The 23,054-nt window shown below is 36.5% G+C and overlaps 1 protein-coding gene across 10 annotated transcripts in view; it reads left to right on the top strand.

The window, feature by feature from the left end:
- The window catches only part of LOC121427475 (chromodomain-helicase-DNA-binding protein Mi-2 homolog), a 47,929-nt gene extending 27,073 nt beyond the window's left edge, over positions 1-20,856 (top strand). For 5 of the 10 annotated variants that reach the window (XM_041623877.1, XM_041623881.1, XM_041623878.1 and 2 more), the window contains 13 exons: positions 1,847-1,942; positions 2,346-2,422; positions 3,086-3,219; positions 4,016-4,160; positions 4,577-5,057; positions 5,381-5,771; positions 6,464-6,596; positions 7,098-7,293; positions 7,848-7,999; positions 8,783-9,020; positions 11,715-11,891; positions 14,361-14,408; positions 17,647-20,856. In XM_041623877.1, the coding sequence (XP_041479811.1) occupies positions 1,847-1,942; positions 2,346-2,422; positions 3,086-3,219; positions 4,016-4,160; positions 4,577-5,057; positions 5,381-5,771; positions 6,464-6,596; positions 7,098-7,293; positions 7,848-7,999; positions 8,783-9,020; positions 11,715-11,891; positions 14,361-14,408; positions 17,647-17,714 (2,336 nt within the window). In that variant the 3' untranslated portion in view covers positions 17,715-20,856. Of the gene's footprint in view, positions 1-1,846; positions 1,943-2,345; positions 2,423-3,085; positions 3,220-4,015; positions 4,161-4,576; positions 5,058-5,380; positions 5,772-6,463; positions 6,597-7,097; positions 7,294-7,847; positions 8,000-8,782; positions 9,021-11,714; positions 11,892-14,360; positions 14,419-17,646 lie in introns of all 10 variants that reach the window. The other 5 variants (XM_041623882.1, XM_041623883.1, XM_041623879.1 and 2 more) reach the window with 5 other exon arrangements.
- The last annotated feature ends 2,198 nt before the right edge of the window (positions 20,857-23,054 follow it).

The following is a 23,054-nucleotide window of genomic DNA, read 5'->3' on the forward strand; positions in this document are numbered from 1 at the left end:
ACATTTCTCTCAGACCAATTTTATAACTTGGTCAATAAACACTTTGAGTCATATGTATATTAAGATTTTAGGTCATTTTGAACACTTCAAACAAAGATGAACACAAAATCTGTCAATTTATAATTCTGAACCGCTTTATGTATTTTATTGGAGCTTGAGATCCATCAGATAACCGACTTGGATTTCATCTAAAGACTAAAGTTGATCATATCTGTAAACAACTTACAAAATAATATTGTTAAATACACTAGTGAAGCAATTGATCGTGCAGTTCATTTTCATGATAGCGCATAATTATCAGTGTAATACTTTGAGAATCGTTCCTTTGGTTGTTTATTATGTATTGTTCAATTGGACTCTGAATTAGTCTTATTAGTAACACATTACCATACATTGCTTTATAATCTTAACAAGAATCAATGTACTCCATGAATATTATATAAAGGGGAGACCGGGGTTAGTTGGAACATGTGGTAAGTTGAAACATTGTAATTTTCTTTAATGCCTGTAAAATAAATTTATGCAATACTGCCCTCAATTTATTGTTATTAATAATACAACTGTTGTATTATCGATAACAATGAATTGAGGGCGGTATTGCATAAATTTACTTGACAGGCGTTAAAGAAAATTACAATGTTTCAACTTACCCCATGTTCCAACTAACCCCGGTCTCCCCTATATATGTAAATATATGTCATCATCATCACTCATGATTAGATTGAAATCACTAGTACATTGTATGTCATTTGTGATAAGAATATTGAGACATCAAACACCATCATAAGTACTGATGGAAATTACAAGAATATAGAATATTTTTGCAAAGGATATGGATTGTCATAACCTGCAAGCAAGTACAAACACAACGCCAAACTTCAATTAATTTAAATATGAATTATTTTCTATCATCATAAGTCAAATGGGTGTGGGTTGGTAAGGATATGTACGTGTGTGTTCCGGGTCCTGTCCAAGGAAGATTATTCTAGATATTGTTACTGGGGGTGCTGAACATTGTCACAGCACCCCCAGTAACAAAAGATAATCCTCCGTGGCCAGATCTATGTGTGTGTTTGGATGATTAATACCGTTTTCTTTTGATGGAACTTACATAACGTTCAACAGAAATATGCACTACTGTGAATGTTATGGCAGTTCCTTCAAAAGAAACGTACAACTGATACCAGTGCTTGTCTGTTTAAGTAGCTGTGGACATAACATGATAAAGTGTGATTGGTGTTTTGTTTGCAAGTTCATATACTACTCATTAACAATGTTTGAATGTTACTGGTATTGCTCGTTGCACTAACACTAATAACAAATTTAACTTGCAATCATTTGTTTTGTATGTAATTCAATAATTGATGAGAAGTAATTATTATTTAAAACATTAAAGATTTTTAAAATATGTACAGCAGTGCTTATTCTAGAGCTAACATTAATGGTTGAAATAGTTGAATCTTGTGCAATTTATTCCTGCATGTAAAATAAAATTCACAACAGAAAGCTCCATTTGGAATATATAAGTTAATGCTAATTTGCCAGGTAGCCTGTAGACAGTTTCATTACCTATTTAGGTGAAGAGTGCAGATGAATGTAACGCAAAGTAACCATGTTTGAGAAAAATAAAATGGGTCAAGAAAATGGATATAGCATAGCAAAATGTATGAAGAAAAAAAGAAGAAAATTAAAGTGTTTGAATGAGATAACTATGCATCAAACTTGCATGATTTTTTTTTATTTAGCATTGAATGTGTGTGCTTATTGCAGTTCATCTTTTCTTACCATGATTCTCCCTTTATATATATTTATAATAACGTACTCCTCACATTGAAAATTCTTGCAGTATGGGATGATAAACTCAACGATGACTTCAGTGATTACTCTGGTGGCACCGACGATGAGGAGGATGACCAGGACTATGATGACAAGAATGATAACAGTAAGTTTCTCTTACAAGGGAGAATGATTTTTACAAATGACTAGGATTTTAATTCCTCTGTGAAAGACATTGTAATTTGAATAAATGCCCAACCAGAGAGAAGCGATTGATAAAGAGACTGTCTAACCATTGTCCTTCCAGACTGTTCAAAACAAGACAAATTGAGTGACTGGGTAATAATTGTAAAATATAATTTTTTTTAAAGAAAACAAATGCTGAAGGATGAAATTATAAATAATGTGTCAAAACTTTGTGATGTACTTCGTTAAAAAAACTAAAGTGATGTTCATGATTTTGCATAGCTTCATATCATTCTGTAGTTTTATTTAGTATCTATTTTTCAAATTGTAAGCATGAATACCTGCGAACATGCAACCATCCTGTATCTATGTTTTTTCACCAGTTCGAAGGAGTAGAAGAGCAGAGAGGGACAGGGAAAAGCTCCCACCTCTCCTGGCTAGGGTGGGAGGTCAAATCGAGGTAAGTGTACTTTCATTTCACAGCAATCGTTGATCTATTATGATAATCAGTATTGATCATCTCCAGATTTGATTTGATTTCCTCTGAAAAGTGAGTTTGATCTCAGTCCGAACTTTATACCCAAATATTGAAGAAACCAGCCGTGCGATAAAAGAAATTTACGGTATATTTCAAATAGTGGTATTTCCGGGAGTGTTTTGTGACACCATTTGCTGTTTGTGATTTTCAATGACTACTGTTATATTCCACTCAAATCCTGTAATCTGATTGGCTGAAATTAAACTTGTTAAAAAATCATTTACAACATGAAAGAAGTACTCCTGTGCAGAGCTGGGGTAAACTGTTGATGATATTGAGTTGGATAAACAGATCAGTGATATTCATGTATTTGTATTAAATTGTTTGTGTGTGCTATCTACAGCAGATTGCATAAATTGAGATATAAATTGATAGCATTTGGGGCATTGGGGTGGATTGATATATCAGTAATATCCATGTTACAAGAATGATCATTTATAGCAGCCTATATATTACTGGGGTTTTTCTTGTTATTTCAAATGTACCACTCTGTAACTTGTTTTACAAGGGGGGGTAGTGTCAATTGTCTTATCTCTGCAATATAGATCTGAATATAAATTCAATTTCTGTGTACTTTGTGCCTAGGTGCTTGGTTTCAGCGCCCGTCAACGCAAGGCTTTCTTGAACGCTATCATGAGATGGGGCATGCCTCCCCAAGACCCATACAACTCACAGTGGCTAGTCAGAGATCTCAGGGGCAAACCCGAGAGGCATTTTAGGTAAGAGAACATTATCAAAATCTATTATTTCTTTTACAAAATTTACGTTTAATTGGGCAAATTATATGGCCTCTGTTTTACAGAGTTGCACTTGATTAAGATTTACTCAAATTGGAATTAATCCAAATTCTTATCTTTTAACTATTCAAATGTATATCAGTTGCAATATGAGATTGATTTGAAAATTTTGAATCAATCACAACTCTTTGTTAGATGGGGCCCTAGAGGCAGTAACACATAGGTATGAGGTATCATACCATATTGACAGTCTGTGCCTCTTTGAGCATGAATCTCACTTTAGTAGCATCTCGTCTCTTCTGTTCCTGAAAATTGAATTATCATTGCCTGAACAAGGTGCTTATTTTCATTATTTCCTCACTTGTGAATTCTTTTTGGAGAGTTAATGTTAAAGTAGGCAGTGTGTGTGTGATTGAGTTTGTACTGAGGTGTATCAATTAGACAAGCTTATTTATGCCAGGTGGGTGTTTTATAAAGATGTTTGTAAGTTCAGAGTGACTTTAAGAATGACTGGTGATCCTTTCTTTTGGTAGATGGTATAATAAATTGGTGATGGCTTAGCGTGTGAGAAAGGATCACCAGTCGTTCTTAAAGTCACTCTTAACTGACAAACATCTCTATGATTCAGCCCCCAGGTAACAACACCACTGCACCAAGTCATAATTTTCCCCTTGTAGCTTGGATTACAGAGATACCACAATGCTCAATCAATTATAATATAATCTGATAGACTCATTGTATCTTCTTTTGATTAATTAATCCTTGTAATCCCCCCTAGGGCCTACGTATCATTGTTCATGAGGCATTTGTGTGAACCAGGCTCCGATGGAGCAGATACCTTCGCTGATGGTGTCCCAAGGGAAGGGTTGTCACGGCAACACGTCCTCACAAGGATAGGAGTCATGAGCCTCATCAGGAAAAAGGCAAGTCCTTTACTTTACTTTTCTCTTGTCGTAGTGTATAGTGTGAATGGCAATATGTACATGCTTTGAAGTTGAAAGCTTGTTATTATTGAATTAATTTAAAGTAGCCTTGTGATGTTTTGCCTCATGTTCCTTCATGACTTGTCATTGAAACATATATTATGTTCAGTTTCTATTTTTAAAAAAAGTACACCCTTTGAAGCATGTATCATTTCTGACTAACTAATGTTACAACCTGGGGCCAGTAACACAAAACTTAGCAATAATCGTATAACATTTTTCAACGATTGATTTCATTTGCTACATATACAATCAATCGTGAAAATCAAACATGATTAATCACTTGACTTCGTGTTATGGGCCCCTGTACGGCTTATGTTTATATTTTTTTCCAATGCATTTCTTTTCTTCATCAGGTGCTAGAGTTCGAGCCTATCAATGGCAGTGTGAGTCTGCCAGAACTAATCAGCCAGCTGACCGGCAAGGGTTCATCAAGCAAGGGGAGTTCACGGACCTCCTCGCCCATCCCCACCCCAGCCAGAGTGGCCTCCCCGGCCAGTACGGTGGACTCCAAGACCAGCGACTCGGACACCAAGGCAGCCAAGACGCCCGAAGGCGAAACCAAATCAGAAAAGACTGATGAAACCAAAACAGAGCCTGACAAGGCTGAAGGAAAGGCAGATGAGAAGAAGAAAGAAGGAGAGGAGAAAATGGAGGTGGAAGAGGAGAAGAAGGAGGATAAATCGGAGGAGAAGAAGGGAGATGAGACGGCACCAAAGGAGGAGAAGATGGAGACTGAGGATGGCGCTGTCAAGGAAACAAAGGATGAACCTATGGAAACTGATAAGGAGGAATCCAAGGAAGGTGATGGAGTCAAGAAAGAAGAGGAAACAAAAGGTGAGTTTTGGAAGGAAGGTCCTAATCTGGGAAAGATCAAATAATTCTGTTAGTGTTTACATTTTTTTCATTAAATTTACTGAGTAAAATGTCCACTGTAATAATGAACAGGATTATAGTGGTGATGGTGATGGTGATGATGATGATGATGACGATAGGGTTGGTCGTGGTGGTGATGATAATTATGATTAAGATGGTGGTGGTGGTGATGGTGAATATGAAGATGTTGATAATGATACTGTTGAGCAGCATTCGTATAGCACCAACTACCCCTTAAGGTATAATCAAAGGCACCAACTTATCGTATCCTGTCTCTTATCTAGATGAGGAAGTCAAGAAGGAAGATGAGAAGACGGACGAGGCAAAGAAAGAAGGGGACAGTGAAACCAAAGAAACAAAGGAAGAAACCAAAGAGGAAGACTCCAAGACGGAAAAGAAAGAAGACGCCAAGGAAGAATCAAAGGAGGATGACCAAACCAAGAAGGACGAACCAAAGAAAGAAGAGGAAGAAAAGGAGAAAGTGGCTGAGAAGGAGAAGGTGGTCGTGAAGAAGCCAGAGAAGAGGCCATTTGTCTTCAACATCGCCGATGGCGGTTTTACCGAGCTTCATACACTGTGGCTGAACGAGGAGAGAGCGGCTAAGGAGATGTGTGATAACGAGGCTGAGATCTGGCATCGGAAGCATGACTACTGGTTGCTTCATGGTATCGTCAAGTATCCTTTAATACAGACTTCCAGAGAGCCATGTGGCCATTTATAACTTCCTTCATTTGATTCTGTATGTGTGTCTTTGAATATGTAATACAGTATCCATATTGTCTGAATCATTGATTTAAAAATCATTGAATATGGCCCGACATTGTCTGACTTGCATTGGAATATACGTGCATGTCATCTGTTAAGTTTTCTAATGAAGATCAATGTCAATATTGATATAACCACAGTGTGTCTACCTTCTTTCAAGTACTAGACATCCTTTGGAACCTGTACAGCAATGGTAGCATACTGACATTTCTCAACATTGAAGAGTTTTTAAAAAGCATTCAGGAACTGAATCAAAGGAACTTTCATATGAAATAAAAACCAAGAAAGTTAACAAACAAACATAGGAATTATCATGAAACTACTATCCCTCTTTTGTTTCAACCAATCCTGACTTTTACAACTTCTTGTTGATGATCCTCAAAATAATTAATTCAGGAATTATTGTAAAAGTCCAGCTTCTCTGGTATGTTGGTCACATTGTAATCCTTTACAACTTCTTTTCCTGATCCTTGAAAGAAATAACAAATTAAGGAATTATTAAAACTCCTTTTACCCCAGTATGTCTGTAACTTTTTCAACCAACTCTCACCATTACAACTTGCTGTTGATGATCCTTGACCTACGACACCTACCCCCACCAGACATGGCTATGGTCGTTGGCAGGATATCCAGAATGACCCTGCCTATGCCATCCTTAATGAACCATTCAAGGTCGATCAGGGCAAGGGCAACTATCTGGAAATCAAGAACAAGTTCCTAGCTCGCAGGTTCAAGGTTTGTACCTTTAAAAATTGTTGCTTTTCGTTCTTATCTCCAGCAAGTTTACATTTGGTTCTTGAATTTTTGTATTGAAATATTTTTTCCTCCAAGTTGATCCTTCATTGTATAATAATAAAATATGATGAAAACATAACAGCTAAACTTTGTATTCATTGATATTGTACATATTTGCGCTGTAATTGAATGCTTCTTATTCTTTAAAAAACATGTTGCATTTAATTTTTTGAAGTTGTTTGTTGTTTTTTTAACTGTTTCCAAAGTTTCATCATCTGAAGAATCTAATCAACATGAATGACCCCCCCCTCCCTAAAAAAAAAATTCAAAACCTGCCACCCTCATCCCTAAACCATGATAGGTCATTATTCTTTGTCGATCATTGATAAATCTTCGTGTTGGGCCAAATGAATGATGGCGTACACACAGTCATATCATTTGGATCCACTTTGTAATTTCAGAATGATATACATGTATAACCTTTGACCTCTCCATCTACAGCTTCTGGAGCAGGGTTTGGTAATCGAGGAGCAGCTTCGCCGTGCCGCTTACCTCAACCTGACCCAGGACCCCAACCACCCTGCCATGGCCCTCAACGCCCGCTTTGCAGAGGTGGAATGCCTTGCCGAGAGCCACCAGCATCTCTCCAAGGAATCCTTAGCAGGAAACAAACCAGCCAATGCTGTGCTACATAAAGGTGAGTCTTACAGGACCTTTTGCACAAAGATATGCGAAGGAGTGATGCGATGAAATCATTTGTGGTCAATTGCAGAATTTTTTTTTTATTTTGAATCAGTATTACCTGTGTACTTTCTAATCCAGGAAGCTGACTGGTAAACGATGGTGAATTTGACATTGAATGCAAGACTTCTGATTAATTTCAAGACCGTAAAATAGCCTTAAAAACGGACATACTGAAGCTTTTCGACATGTACTCATCGGAGTAAAGTCGCATAATTGACTGATACGCTACAGCATTACAATATATAATAGAACCGAGAAACAAAGACAATGGACGCTAAATGGCGAGCCATGATTGGCTGTCAAGTAAACAAGTTAGGCTTGGTACCAGCCATATATTGAAGCGAAGCAACTAAGATAACGCAAGGGTTCGTACGAACTCCTAGCGGCACAGATTCTCGGGTCTGTTAGCTGGATATACGCTGCCTCGAGCATTAGCCAGACTACTTGCTGCTTATAGAAGCTCCACATCACATTCATTCATTTGTTCATCTTTTGATTCAATCACAGTACTTAATCAGTTAGAGGAGTTACTGAGTGACATGAAGTCTGACGTGGCCCGTCTACCGGCAACCCTCTCACGCATTCCACCGGTAGCTGCAAGGCTCCAGATGTCAGAACGTAGCATCCTGAGCAGATTGGCTACCCAGCCGGCTCCACAGGTGTGTACTCGGGATTGGAACCTATGACCTTCTTGCTTTGGTTCAGTGTAGAAGAGGATTGGGGGAGGGTTTCATAATAGGACTTGTCGGATGTTTTATCCAACAAGTCAAGTTTTATCTTACAGTTAGCAGTTGGTCATTTTGCCTCCGACGAAGATTCTGCTAGGATCAAAAGCTTAGGCCCCTTTTGACTCTCTAAGTTACCATGATTGTGAGAGTTCTTATCGGCCATTAAGAATCAAGAACAGTTGTCAGATCTGACAACTTGTTGGTAAAAAAATGCTCATGAAAGGCTCCCGAGGGAACTGTTACACACAGCTTTCCAATGTTCATAGAACAAATTTTTATGATTGATCGCTATCACAACCTATAATCAAACATGAAAATCAAGCATCTGATCAATCACTTATGAGCCTTGCATTACTGGATCTGGAGTAGAGATTGTTAAGGTTTATTGAAATTGAGTTACAAATGAAGGCTAATTTATGTACAAATTGTTTGAATGTTTATTGATTGGATGATGTTTCTCTGTGTCTGAAAATTTACTTATGTGGTGATAGGTGATGCGAACAAAATAATTTATATGGATGCTCTAATGTTGACTTTGAATGGCCATTTCCACCTTTCATCACTAAATTGGCAAGTATCCATTTAAAGAGAGGCAGTTTCTTGAATACTACCAGCTTTGCAGTTGGTTATTCTTTATTTCTTGGCTCTCCATATTGGAATGTATGCCTTTCAATATTTCTCACAACTTGTTTCATTCTTCCCATCTTTGTGCAGGCTCAAGGAAACGTTGCCAGCGCCTCCAGCCACAACCCATACGCTCAGTACAGCAGCTCCAGTAGCTTTGGTGGTAGCTTCGCCACCAACTACGCCGGCTACAGACCCACCGGTCAGTACAACCTAACCCAGGTGGCCCCAGGGCTGCACTCCCGGGTATCTGCCCAGTCCGTCGCAGCGGCTGCAGTGGCCTCCGCCCCTGCCTCGTCAAAGCACGTCCCCGCTGCGCTCGGTCGAAGTAAGTGCGTGTCGTGACCTGGCATCAACAGAAACGGTTTCCTCTAACAAAACACTCCTCATTCTATCAACCTCAATAATATGAATTATCAATTTTAATCTTTTCGATTCAATATATCTGTGAATTCTTAGTGTGGTGGTCTTTAGCTAAACCATTAACCTTTCATATTTATTTCTCTTTCTCTGGCTATCCTTAGAAATTCAAATTCCTGTGACAAAATGTTGCAGAATCTTATCTTTGATTTTAATTCATCAAAATTAATCCCATTCTTGTTAACAAAGAAAGTGCACTTTGTTATCTAGTATTTATTCTTTCACCAAACTTTTTTTTTTCCTTAAAAAAAATGCACATTTCTAATTCTTTTCATTTTGCTCGTACATCCATGTGTGCTGTGGATTTCTGGAAAATTAAAAACACAAAGTTATGATTAATTAGTTCTGTATACTCAATTGCACTGAAAAGACTAATGTATAAGGTTTTCTTTTGGAGGTTTGTAGATGGTATACTTGGAGCTGAGGACGTAACTGTTTTCACCATGCCTTATCCGTGACACCCACTTCCTTGGTAAACTCTTTCGGTGGTATTCTCATAGCAATGATTTAGTTAATCCTAGATTAAATGAGATTACTCTTTTATGGAGTGCCAGTTATCAACCAAGTACACATTATTCCAATTCCACTGTAAACAGAGTTTTAAAAATGATTTTGTTCTGAAATTAGGGGGAAAAGGACAAGTACACATTGAGTTTTGATGAGTTTATCTGGCACATTTAATTTGTCATTAATATTAAAGATGTAAGATTAAAAACAAGCATTCCATAAAAATGTAGACTTACGTTTGTGTAGTCTAAAGTTGATCTAAGTCAATAAGAACTATCAGAATACCACCCTTTACCTGTATTCTACTCTAAGGCCGATATTCTGAAGTCGGTTTAACTTAAACTTGGGTTTAAAGTTGTGGTTTAAGTATGGATAGCCAATTGCTACATAAATCACTACCGGTAGAGATATCATATTTCAGCTTATTTGGCTCCCAATCAAATCATTCATAATTGTCTAGGAAGTATATGTATAGATGATTATCTTCACCATCAAAGAATCAGGAAAGAGCGCAGTAAACATAAGAACATACAACGTAAATATAAAATTTGACTTTTTAGGCTTCCCGTAATTCCAGCAGAGTTAGACCATGGTCCAAGTTAAACCTGACTTCAGAATACGAGCCTAAGAAAAGAAAAAAAAAATTTAATAGCATCATGTAAAGTCAAACAACAAACATTTTGTGCATCAGCAAAAATGATGATTTGGAGCCATTTTATACAGACAATTAAAGCCAAGCCTTGCTAAACACACACAATGGAAAAATCATGTGTTAAGTTTTGTTTCTACCAGCTGAAAGTAGAATACAGGCCCTTAGATTATGGTAAAGTTGTATGATCTGTATTTATGTTGAAAGACTTAGGTACTTATCACATCGTGAAAAGTATAAAAGATCTGTGTGACACTCATAATGCTATATATCTGTTCTTTTATTCCTCACTACGGTAGTTCTTATCAAAATATTTACTGGAATTAATAAAAGCAATGCATTTTCATCATTTTATTTCCAAATTGTATTTTTTGTGGGATAAATTTTGCTGCAGCCAAATCAAATATAGCATCTCATGTATTGGTTAAATGTATATAAATACAAAAAAAAATTTCAGTTGCCCACCCTATCACTTTGTATTCATATAAAATCCATTTTGACCCTGGGCTATACCATGTCGTGTTATGTAAGATATCACACTGACGTGTGTACATTTTCAGTACACCTCACCATGCATCACTGTCATTATCACCTTTGAATTGAAATCAATTTTATCTCCTTATGTGTTACTTGCACTTTTCTTTTTATCAACTGCTCCATTAATAAAGTGCACAATTGGTGTATCATTGGGTTGTCTGGAAATAAACAGAAAACAGATTGCTGTCAACGAATAAGAATAATACCTCGTTCACATTTGCTCTACAGTGTGTCGAAAACGGCTGTTTTAACATTTTATGTATGAGCTACATATAGGTGGTTAGTATAAAAATGAATAAAACGGCCGTTTTCAACTTGCGGTACGGCCACTGTAGAACAAATGTGACCCAGGTATAATGCATTGGTTTATTGGATCCATGTTTTTTATTTCAAAACAATGAATCCATGATAATTGTACTATATTTGACAATATTGTCAATATCTCAACTATCATCATTACCACCACCACCATTATCAACATCATCATCACCACCATCATCACCACTACCATCATCACCACCGTCATCACCATCATCATTGTCATCACCATCATCCTTGTCATCATCACCATCATCATTGTCATCATCATCACCATCATCCTTATCATCATCACCATCATCATTGTCATCACCATCATCATAACACCACCACCATCATCACACCACCACCACTGCCGCCATCCTGACAATTATCATTTTCATCATCATCAATGTAATCATAAAATCTTTAAATCATCACTATCACCACTATCCTCAAATAATTACCACTATCTTGTTATTTATATTCACTTTTCCCCCTGTAATCCTCACTCATTCTATTCGACAGTTACATCAATACCTCCTTCTCAATGAGCTTTCAAAATCAATCATTTAATTTCATCCAAACCCCCTCCCTACCTCTCTCTTGCAGCGGTTCAGCCCATCCCACAGGGTAACGTCCAGGTAGTCCCGGGCAGCTCCCGCCCCCAGGCCCTGGCCGGGGGTAAGGGCTCCAGCAGCGGAGCCAGCTCCTCCTCCTCCCAACCCTCCGGCAGTAATTACTATTCCACCATGCTCAGCAATGCATCAAGTGCTATCTCCAGCTCAGGTATGTAGCTCAAAGGAAGTGTCAGGTGACTCCCATAACATGTAGTTTAGCAATTAGGCATACAAATATTTTGTTATTAATGTTCTTCCAGTGTATGTGCTGCTTCAAGATGCTGAAGATAAAGGGGCTGGTTGTGTGTGCATATTAGTGACCTTTAATGTACTGTTATTTCATAACGTACCGGTACTTTGCTAAATCGGCAACATCGGATAAGCTCTAAAGGCCTGGTCACACAACCTGAGCGTTGTTGGAGAGGAGAGAAAAAAATCATCACCGCTCGCTACCGTTCACCATTTTCGATTTCGATTATTTTTGTCTCACCTGCGAAGCAAAGTGAGACTATAGGTGCCGCTTTTCCGACGGCGGCGGCGGCGTCAACATCAAATCTTAACCTGAGGTTAAGTTTTTGAAATGACGTCATAACTTAGAAAGTATATGGACCTAGTTAATAAAACTTGGCCATAAGGTTAATCAAGTATTACTGAACATCCTATTAGAGTTTCATGTCACATGACCAAGGTCAAAGGTCATTTAGGGTCAATGAACTTAGACCATGTTGGAGGAATCAACATCGAAATCTTAACCTGAGGTTAAGTTTTTGAAATGTCATCATAACTTAGAAAATATATGGACCTCGTTCATGAAACTTGGACATAAGGTTAATCAAGTATCACTGAACATCCTGCATGAGTTTCACATCACATGACCAAGGTTAAAGGTCATTTAGGGTCAATGAACTTTGGCCGAATTGGGGATATCTGTTGAATTCCCACCATAACTTTGAAAGTTTATGGATCTGATTCATGAAACTTTGACATAATAGTAATCAAGCATCACTGAAAATTTTGTGCAAGTTTCAGGTCTCATGATTAAGGTCAAAGGTCATTTAGGGTCAATGAACTTTGGCCGAATCGGGGGTATCTGTTGAATTACCATCATAACTTTGAAAGTTTATTGGTCTAGTTCATTAAACTTGGACATTAGAGTAATCAAGTATCACTGAACATCCTGTGCGCGTTTCAGGTCACATGACCAAGGTCAAAGGTCAATGAACTTTGGCCGAATTGGGTGTATCTGTTGAATTACCATCATAACTTTGAAAGTTTATGGATCTGATTCATGAAACTTGTACATAAGAGTAATCAAGTATCACTGAACATCCTGTTCGAGTTTCAGGTCACATGATCAAGGTCAAAGGTCATGTAAGGTCAATGAACTTTGGCCATGTTGGGGTTTTTCGTTGAATAACCATATCTCTGTAAGTTTATTGGTCTAGTTCATAAAAAGTGGACATAAGAGTAACCATGTATCACTGAACATCTTGTGCAAGTTAGAGTAGTATTCAAAGTCAGCACTGCTGCTATATTGAACCGCGTGATGCAGGTGAGACGGCCAGAGGCATTCCACTTGTTATTTATTTTTTTTCGATTTTTTTCCCCAATTTTGCGAGCGAAATTCGACCCTCTCTTCCTACCGCTCCACGACTTCTCCAACAACGCTCGGGCGGTGTGACCAGGCCTTTACATTGCATTGAAAGGAGATTGGACAGCGTCTTGTTCTATTTTGGCTCATTTTGAATCCTTTTGGGCACAAAATCACCCCAAACCCCTGTTGTAATTCTGATGGTAGGGCTGATGTTTACAATTGATCATAAACACTAATCAGTACAATCAATCATAGAAATCACACCAACAATCAATCGTTAAGCTTTATGTTATGGGTCTAGAAGGCCAAACCCTAATACTATATATAAGATGGGTGGTATGAGAGAAGGCTGATTGGTCAATTGCAATTTCATAATCCGGTATATGGCCACGATTGTGGCATATACCGGCAATTTCTGTACGGTGCTTGTGTACAAAACCTCATAAGGTGATCCATTGATTACAATTTTGTGTTCCCATCTTATATAATGCATAGTACATACTTATTATCGTTCAATATACAATATAATTCGTATCCATAAATTTCAAATTTCTATTTTATGTTTATATTTCAACTCGGCATATTGCCTCGTTGAAATATAAACGCATGCAAGAAATTTGAAATCTATGAACACTCATATTGTATATTGAACTCAACAGCATGCACTGTATGTGTAATATGTCATGTATTTCACACATGATATTGCATGTTGTTTAAGACAGGGAATTGATATATGGGTCTATTGTGTTCTGTTCATGCCATGTGAAGAAGTAACATTTTTCGTGTTGTTTGGTTCTAAAATATTTCTGTTCACTTGATATTTCAATTTTTCGAGGCACTGAATTATAATTGTCGGTCTTTTTTTTCCTTTTGGAGTTTCATGTGTGCAACATATCACAGACATTGATAACAAACAGGACCTCACAGCTCAGATATCTCAATGGTCAAACTAATGTTAACCAATGCTTTTTACTGCTATATAAAAAGGGAATATTGTGATAATTATCATAATAATAATCTCATCATTGTCTTACCCCACCCCAGGTGTTTCCCAGAGCAAAGGGTCCATCTTGAAGGGAGAGCCCAGCACGGGTAAGTGAAGGTGTGCACGAAAAACTCTCCTATTATTTTGATTATACTAACACTCGTTACCTTCATTTTACTGAATGGCATGAATGACAGACATCGTAGCAATGCATCTGGTAAAATGGGAAGGTGGGCAATTCCATAAAATAACCGAACGTTTTGTACGTCTGACCCCCCAGTTTTCCTCATTCATACTATCTCACTACAATAAAGGTGTTGTGGCTCAGCAGAAAATTCTTCAGACTTTGAGCCACAAGTTCCAGGGTTCAAATCCCACCATGACACTCGCATCATTTGGCTTGATGTTCATCCACATTTGCCACTCCCCACTAAGGTGTGGTAAATGGGTACCTGGTAGGAAGAAATTCCTTGAAGCTCAAGCACCTAATCAGGGAAGCCATGCTAAAGCCAGGGTGATGATATGCAGCGCTTAGAAAACATTAAGTGCTATATAAATGGTGCGTATTATTCTTCAAGAGATAACCTATGATCTGAGAAGATTATAAGTTTATAAGAACTAGAAAATAGAGACAAACCATTTGAGGAAGGTCCAACATTTAAGTGGTCAGACGTACATATTTTATGGAAATGCCCTTGTTCATATAACCCTTCTTAGTGAAGTCATAAAGATGAGCTCTAAATTATTCATTCTCGTGTAGTTTCAGAATATTTTGAGATTCGCTTTCAAACAAGTCTCATCAAGTTCATTCCTACACACACACCTGACAATTTTCTATGCAGTGATGCTTTTGAGCAATTTAGAGCTTATCTATTGATATTGGTAGTTTAATGCTTGGTAATCTGCAAATGTGTTTAAAAGAAAGTTTAAACAACACAGACTATTTTTGCATATCAAAGAAGGAAAGCGCCATCTAAATCAAATTAGATAGGGCTGTAAATTCTTGAATTCAATTCAATCATAATATAAAAAATTGACAGAGGTAGCAATGTTCAGGGAGTGTTCACAAGCAACCAGGGGACCTACTGATGTAAGTCCTGATGTAGAGACATACTTTTATAGAGGACACTGCATACATGTGACATTAAAAGAAGGGTTTATAGAATGGGTGTACAGTTAGGCTATCAGACTGTCAGGCAATTGCTATGAGCAATATATTTATGGTAAAAGGTGCGGTTTAGCTTCTTTTTTTTCAACTTTTGGAAAACAACTGTATAAATTTAAATGCTCATTTGCATTAGGCAGACTAAATGTTCAAGAAATCAATTGTAGAGAAAGCTATGATAGAAAAATAGTTAAAACAACATCTGTTTCGTTTATCAAAGTTTACAAGTTATTTTGAAATTAACCAGCAGCTATTTAGCAAGCAGAAGTTGAATTTGAGCCATTGAAACACTTCCCTTTTGCACTCGAAATATATTCCTGTGATTCCTTTGGGTTTTTGTTTGTTGGGTGAGCATGGGGACACAGATGGTTTGCAGTTATGTTGCCTGACAAATATTTCACTGGGATAGTAACCGTAAATGATCATGAATGCAAAATAGATTTGCTGCATGCTCGGAGCATGTCAAAGAGGATTCTGCATGCATTTTCCAGGAAATCAATTTCAAGTTTGACATAACCCTGTAAATCAAACAGATTAATGTTCATATTAGATTGAAATGTAAGAAATATCCATACTTCACCAATTTGAATTCTGAAAGTTCCAAGGAAATGATAAAAACGCAATAGGACAGTGTCAGTCATTCTCAAAACTTGAAGCAGTTTATGTTTTGCTTTTCATTTTATAAGTTTATGTTGGCATGCATACTCCATCACTCATTCATTGGACAAGAAGATATCATAAGTAGTTGAAGAATGACAGATTGAAATTATTCATTAAAATTTCATTACCTTTTATGACCATAAAACATTGAACAAAAATGGCTATTTCACACGCTCCATCCATTCATGCATTCCATCATTGGTTTTCATTAGTTTTTTTTTCATTTAGTTTACATTTTACTTTAAAAGGAGAGGATTTATATGTTTGCATTGTTCAGAATTATTGCCTGAAAAAAATAACACAAATTTTTACTAACAAAGTAGGGTTAGGTTATGGGAGGAGGATGCACCGAATAGGTAAAGTAGGTGGGCTAAACCGCATTTAAAACTGGATGACTTACTGAAAGAAGCACTTTGCGCCTTTATTATGAAATTCCAGTTCAAATGCTTGAAAAATAGAAAAATGGCATTACAAGTGTAAATAAATCATTCTCTTTTCATTTGTTTTGAATAGATATGTTCTATAGATTTTGTTGATTGTTTTGCCCAAAAAAGCATTATTAATACTAAATAGGTTCATTATTGCGGATTGAAATAATCGCTAGAGGGTATTCATTTGTCTTGCAATCTACTATGGTCAACAAGGAAATTCGTGATCACTCTCGCAAAAAAAAGCATTGTTAGTCACCCCGTATAAAACTTGATCAGCTACATTCAAGAAGAAAATTTAGATTCATCAACTAGTTAATTATAGTTTACTAAGGACACAAAATATCTTGACAAATAGTGATCTGAATCTGGTAAAAGAGTGTAATTTATATTGGTTCAACTTTCAATAGCACGCACTCATCCATACGAGTCTTCCATTCATTAATATGCTTCTTTTATTACCAAACATCAAACATGTTTTTACGGGCTCGTGATGGTCAACTGCACTGCCACTCTCTAGGTTGAAGTATAAATTGCAGGAACTTAATAGAAGTTCCTTTCCTTTAATAGCCAGATTTTCCGCTTTTGAGTAGCTTGTATATATATATATATATATATTAAACAAAAAAGTATCAATGTGCAATGCAGCCAGGTTGCGTATCGGTACACAGATCTCATGGATTAAAGTTCTTGTTCTGCTAATCTACCCCTTTAATGGCCTTTAGGCTACTGAGTTGCACCACATATTAGTTTCTGGAAAAATCTCATGAAAAGAATATTTGTCTGCCGTTATCTGTTCCTGGACAACTTGTGGGGACTGGGGGAGTGGTCATTAAGTTGTCAATCATGCAAGGTCTCGTTTGAGAAAGTTGCTTATCAGATATGTAGGAATACAATTTGAGTTTTTAATTGGGTTGGTAGAGTTTAAAGGTCATTGTTGAAGACTTAATTGTTGGTTGTTGGACAAATTAGGTTGTAATTATTTTTTGCTTATCCTTAATTGAATAAGTGTGCTGATTATTTTCCACTTTCTTCTTGGTGGAAAACTTGACCCAACTTTATTTTTTATTTCATATGATTTTATTCTTACAGCAGCAAAAGACCTCAGAAAAAGTGAAAGCAGTGGGGACAGTTCGAAAGAAGTCATCCTCATCGACTAAGTTATTCAACCAATTTTTTTGTAAAATGTAAATTGTAGCATGTAAAATTAAACTATGACCATTTGTGTGAAACTTGTATAAAAAAAGACTCCAGTCTATAAATGAAATGAGTTGCATCTCCATCTTGTAGAAGTATTTATTGCCAGTAAATTCAAACAAAAAGTGAAGTTGTGCTCTGACAATTCTCCTTGAGTGTAAGAAGTAATGCACACAACTCTACTTCTCAACATCAATCTGAAAGATGGGGGGTGGTGCTGGTGGAAGAATGGTAATGTCGAGCATAAAATCTTCATGATTGTTAATATGTGCAGTATAAAAAATGAATACACTACGGTAGTAATCTACTGTAAGTGTGCTGAATGTAGTCAGGGCAACGTGTATCAACTATTCTCTGTTTCTAGTCATTTGTGCTTTTTTATATGCACCGATCCTGATTATGCATTATTGTTGACAGTGTGTTCAATATGTGTATTCCGTAATGTGTATATTTTGGTCATACTTTAGGTGCTTTTTTTATAATGTCTCGTCTAATTATTCCATTAAGGTGTAGTTATTTTATTTTTTTTGTTGTTGAAAATTGTATCATTGTACTTGTTTGGAGATTTATCTAACACTTGTAGATTTGTATGTAGATTGTTTGTCATGTTTAGCTGTGCTAAGAAGTGGTTCTCTTTCATTGTAGATTATGTCGATTTTCCGTGTGAGACTCACCATAAGTCGATCATGATGCAAAATCGGGAATCATCAGATACATGAAAAGGTGGTTATTTTGAAACAAACATACCTCAAGCGTTTCAATGAATTCTGTTCAGAGTTGTTGGGTATAGTATATATGGTTAATTCCAACGGATATTTGTTTCACTGTAGAACTATGTAGCAGTAATATAGTTATGAGAAAGTAAATGACACATTGCCAGAGACATTGGTTCTGTATTAGCATGGAATCTAATAGGAGGGGCTTCATATACTGAGTATAGTATAAAGCCTTGTATACAGAAATTAGGTGTATCTTAGAGTACAGGTACTTGTTGAGAACACTACATTATTTTTCTACACATGGGACTGCACACACCTCTGCTCAGTGATTCTACTTGTTGGTACAATAGTGCGATAGGTTTCTGTAGCTGCTGACATGGCTCGTATCGTATTCTGTACCTTAGCACTATGTTAATGGTCTATAATATTGTAAAGAAATAGATACATGATACCAGCTTTTTAGAAAACTTTAAATGCTTTAACGATGAAGAAAGTTTGGAGGGTAATGGTGAAAACAAAGAGAAATATTTTGTGCCTTTTTTGAGCTGAAATTTGCTGCTGTAGCAGGCTACCGGGTTGTAAATGTTTCTGTCTTGGCTGCGTGATATTGTATAGGTAGTCACGTCATGGTTTCGGTATTCTGTGAAGCAACAGTTTCTGAGGAATAGATTAACGTGGATTCAAGTGTAGGAGTAAGTAGCATCTTGAAGTGAAATATAAATTACATGCAATGTTCATCCATGTTTGGTAAAGTAAGTACACAATCTACAAGCACCTGAATAAAAGCCACCTGTCTCAAGAGAGAAAACGAATATCCCCTTGGCTTCCACTTTGCATGTCTCTTATTAAAATGTTTAACCGTTATGTTAAAGAAACCTGAGAGCTGTTTCACAAGAAGTTTAATTCTTGAATACATTGACTAATTAGAGATTCGAGTTGCATAGATGTTGGACCAGTTTAACACACTTTTTGTTTATCATAATTTCTGAGGTAAAAACCTACTGAAATTGAGGAAGTTGACTGGTTGAAAGCGAATAGGTCACAGATTTGTGGCTTTAATTAAGTCTTGTGAAACAGGGCCTTCATGACTACCCATAATAGCTGTCCTTTCATGAGATATATAAAATCACACATGATAGCTTTCAGTAATTAGGTTTCCTGTAGAAACTTGGCTTGCTATTTGATGATAGCATTTGATTTGATTTCCGTCCAGTTGTGAAATTGTTTCAACTATCTTGTGGTATTGTGTCTTATTGGCTATATTCTAAGAAATCATTCTTTGTCCTCACATTTCAACCATCACATCAATCTTATTGTGACTACCACAAAGTATTTCTGGACCCTGTTACACAAAGATTAGCTATTGATTGTACAGCTGATTTGTGTATTCGATTATGCATAACTGTCAATGCAATCAATCATAAAAATAGCCTTACAATCAATTTCTAAGTAATGTGACATGTGGGCATGGTCACTGTAGTGTCATGAAGCATGTTTGAATGTAGCAATTGCTATTCACTTCAAATTGTACTGAGAATGGAAATTATTGCGATGTATTGCATTTCTTTTCGGCTACTTTAAACTAAAAAAATCACTTAGAAGAGAGACTTTTCTCATAGGCACAGCTAACTTGATAGAATCTCAAAATTTTGATTACAATAACACATCTGATAAGAAATGTAAGTTATTTTAGTGCTAGAATTATGTAATGCAAATATCTTTTTAAAGACTGGATTCATTAGAAAGGCAAAACAATCAATTAGTTAAATTTCACTTCTTATTTCATTTCAATATTGGTAAGATAGAGTGGTGTAGGAAATATTGATAAAATAATGACCATGAACTACTTAAGTTACCGATATTCAACATATTGCACTCTCTCTCTTTTTTCTACAGCATGAATAATGTGTACTAACAGAAAACATGCAGGGTATTTGTTATAATGACTTGACGATGAAGTAATAGACCTTATGCATTGACGTCATCGCGCCGCCATCTGAGAGGCTGAAGCCATTGCCTCCCATGCGTTGATGATCTGCAGCTGGCACATCTCCAACAACTCTATTTACATGTATTCCTATATCCTCTGAGGGAGGGCGCACTTGAGGTCATGACGTCATATGCTTAAGGTCTATGAAGAAATTAATCTTGAACAAAAATTAGATTTTAGTAAAACTTAAGATAGTAAATTTAGAAGTATCCGATAGCCTTTTTTTTCTTATGTAATGTGTTTATTACTAAATTAATTCATTCCTTGATAAATGTGAAGGCATGAGAGCTGATTTAACACCATGCATATTTATTACATTTGGTACCTAATGATGAAGGGACTGAGAAGTCGTGTATATGTCAGGAGAAATTAAAAAGAAGATAATTGCACAACAAATCAAGTGTGTGGTTCATTGTATATTTCATCGTGTGTCGCTACTTTGTTATTCTAAGCAATTAGTTATGCAAATCTCTAATACCCTTTTTACACAGGCTAAAATTTCCTGAACCCCGTACTATAGGTAGGGCTAAATTGCCATTTAGCCCCACCTATAGTACGGGGTTAAGCTTAGCCCACTTTCTTTTTACACAGCATTTTTGCAAAGTGGGCTAACGGTAACCCCACCTTTAGTACGGGATTATTTGGCCCTGCAAAAAAGCAGGGTTATCCCAGCAATTGCGGTGCTAAGAGCGATAGTACGGGGTTAAGATCGCTAGTGTAAAACGAAAGTGGGCTAAGCTTAACCCTGTACTATAGGTGGGGCTAAATAGCAATTTAGCCCCACCTATAGTACGGGGTTAAGGAAATTTTAGCGTGTGTAAAAAGTGTACGAGTGAAGTACTTGTACTACGAATGATCGACAAAAACCACTAGTCCGGGGTTAGCGAGTTTCGTGTGTAAAAAGCAAGCATTCCTTATCCGGGGTTAGCAATAACAATTTGGCATGTGTGAAAAGGAAAAAAAATAGTACGGGGTTAGCGATAGTCCGGGGTTAAGAAAATCCTGTGTAAAAAGGGTAATTGTGCATCAAATCCTATTTCTCAACACAGCTAAAGAGATACAGTTGCAGCCAGAAGTTAACATACACCCAGGAAATTCAAAGAAACCTTGACACTTGCCAAACATAAAATTTACTGTGTCTTATAAAATATTTGTGCATCATGACAAATTTTATATCAAACAATGCCCCTTCATAACATTGCCTTGTCATCAGGAGCTGAAAAATATTTAGGTGTTTTTTTCCCCAAAAAAGTCTTCATATTTATGCTAGTTCTCAACACAAACATTTCAGATTACTCTTATTAGTTCAGTGGTGACATATCATGGTAGAAAATGTAATATATAAATCATACATTTTACATTTATATATTTCTATGAAACGATGTTTGAAAATATAACAAACGATAGAATACATTTGGCATGAATATTTTTTTCTTCAAAGAATATTCCACCTGAAATATACTTTAATCCCAACGGCATCATGTTAAAGAGCTTACGCTCTTTCATTGGATACCAAATTCGTCATGGTAGTATTTATATTTCTGAAGATGTAGTAAATTTTATGATGTTTGGCAACCAAACAAATTTCACTGAATTCCATGGGTGTATGTAAACTTTTTGCCTCAACTGTATTTGAATGGAAATGTGGTATGGAAATGGTAGACATTGCTGAAGCTCTTCGATGTAGGAATGCAATGAATGAGCAAATGGAAGCAAAATAACGGAAAGTTCAGCCTGGAAACTGAACATGTCTACAACTTAATCTGTATTCTATGCTACATCAAAGCTAAATAATGCATTTAGTATCATAATCTAGGGATATTTCACAAAGAATTCAGTGTGACTAGAGTCGTGCTTGAATGCTGGCTCACACATGTTACGTGATGAGCAATCTTATCAATACACGGTAGTGTGTGTCATAGCATGGTTTGACCAATGCAGGGATGCCTTTCAAACCACAGGCAACTTGGAATTTACAAACAATCATATATCAAAAGAAAGGTAATGACTCATACAATACAAATATACCAAAAATATTTCATATCTCCTTCCATTTCTTAAAAATATTAAATAAAAATAAAAAAAACTTCTCTTCCAATGTACGCTTCGATTGAGCACCCCCACGTCGCCTGGAAATGATGTCATGTTGTGTCTGGAGGGTTGCGATTCCATAGGTTTGTGTACAAAAGCATTGGGTATTTTCTTCCATTTCCATGTTATGAATCCAATTTTTTTTCGTTTTCAGATGAAAATGGCACTCACAATTATTCACTATTCAAATGGATGGAAGCCTACAACTATTAACTACCTTTATTTGTGATTTCTTTGTTTGGCTCTTATTGGGCCTAAATTGCTATGTCAGGAAAAGTTTTTATACATAATCTGAATGCAGATAGAATTGAGATCTGCGTCAAACAAGCAGGAAATAAAATATGGCAAAAACTAGTTCAAAACTGTAGATTTCATAAATTCAAGCTTGTTGGAAAAAATATATGTGATATCCTTTTGTGATAAAAGTGAAGAAAATGAAATACGTAATCTGGAAAGCAAACAACCCAGTTTTTCTGTGTACAAACCTATGGAATCACGACGCT

This window comes from Lytechinus variegatus, chromosome 14 (genome assembly GCF_018143015.1).
Source record: "Lytechinus variegatus isolate NC3 chromosome 14, Lvar_3.0, whole genome shotgun sequence".
NCBI classification, from domain to species: domain Eukaryota; kingdom Metazoa; phylum Echinodermata; class Echinoidea; order Temnopleuroida; family Toxopneustidae; genus Lytechinus; species Lytechinus variegatus.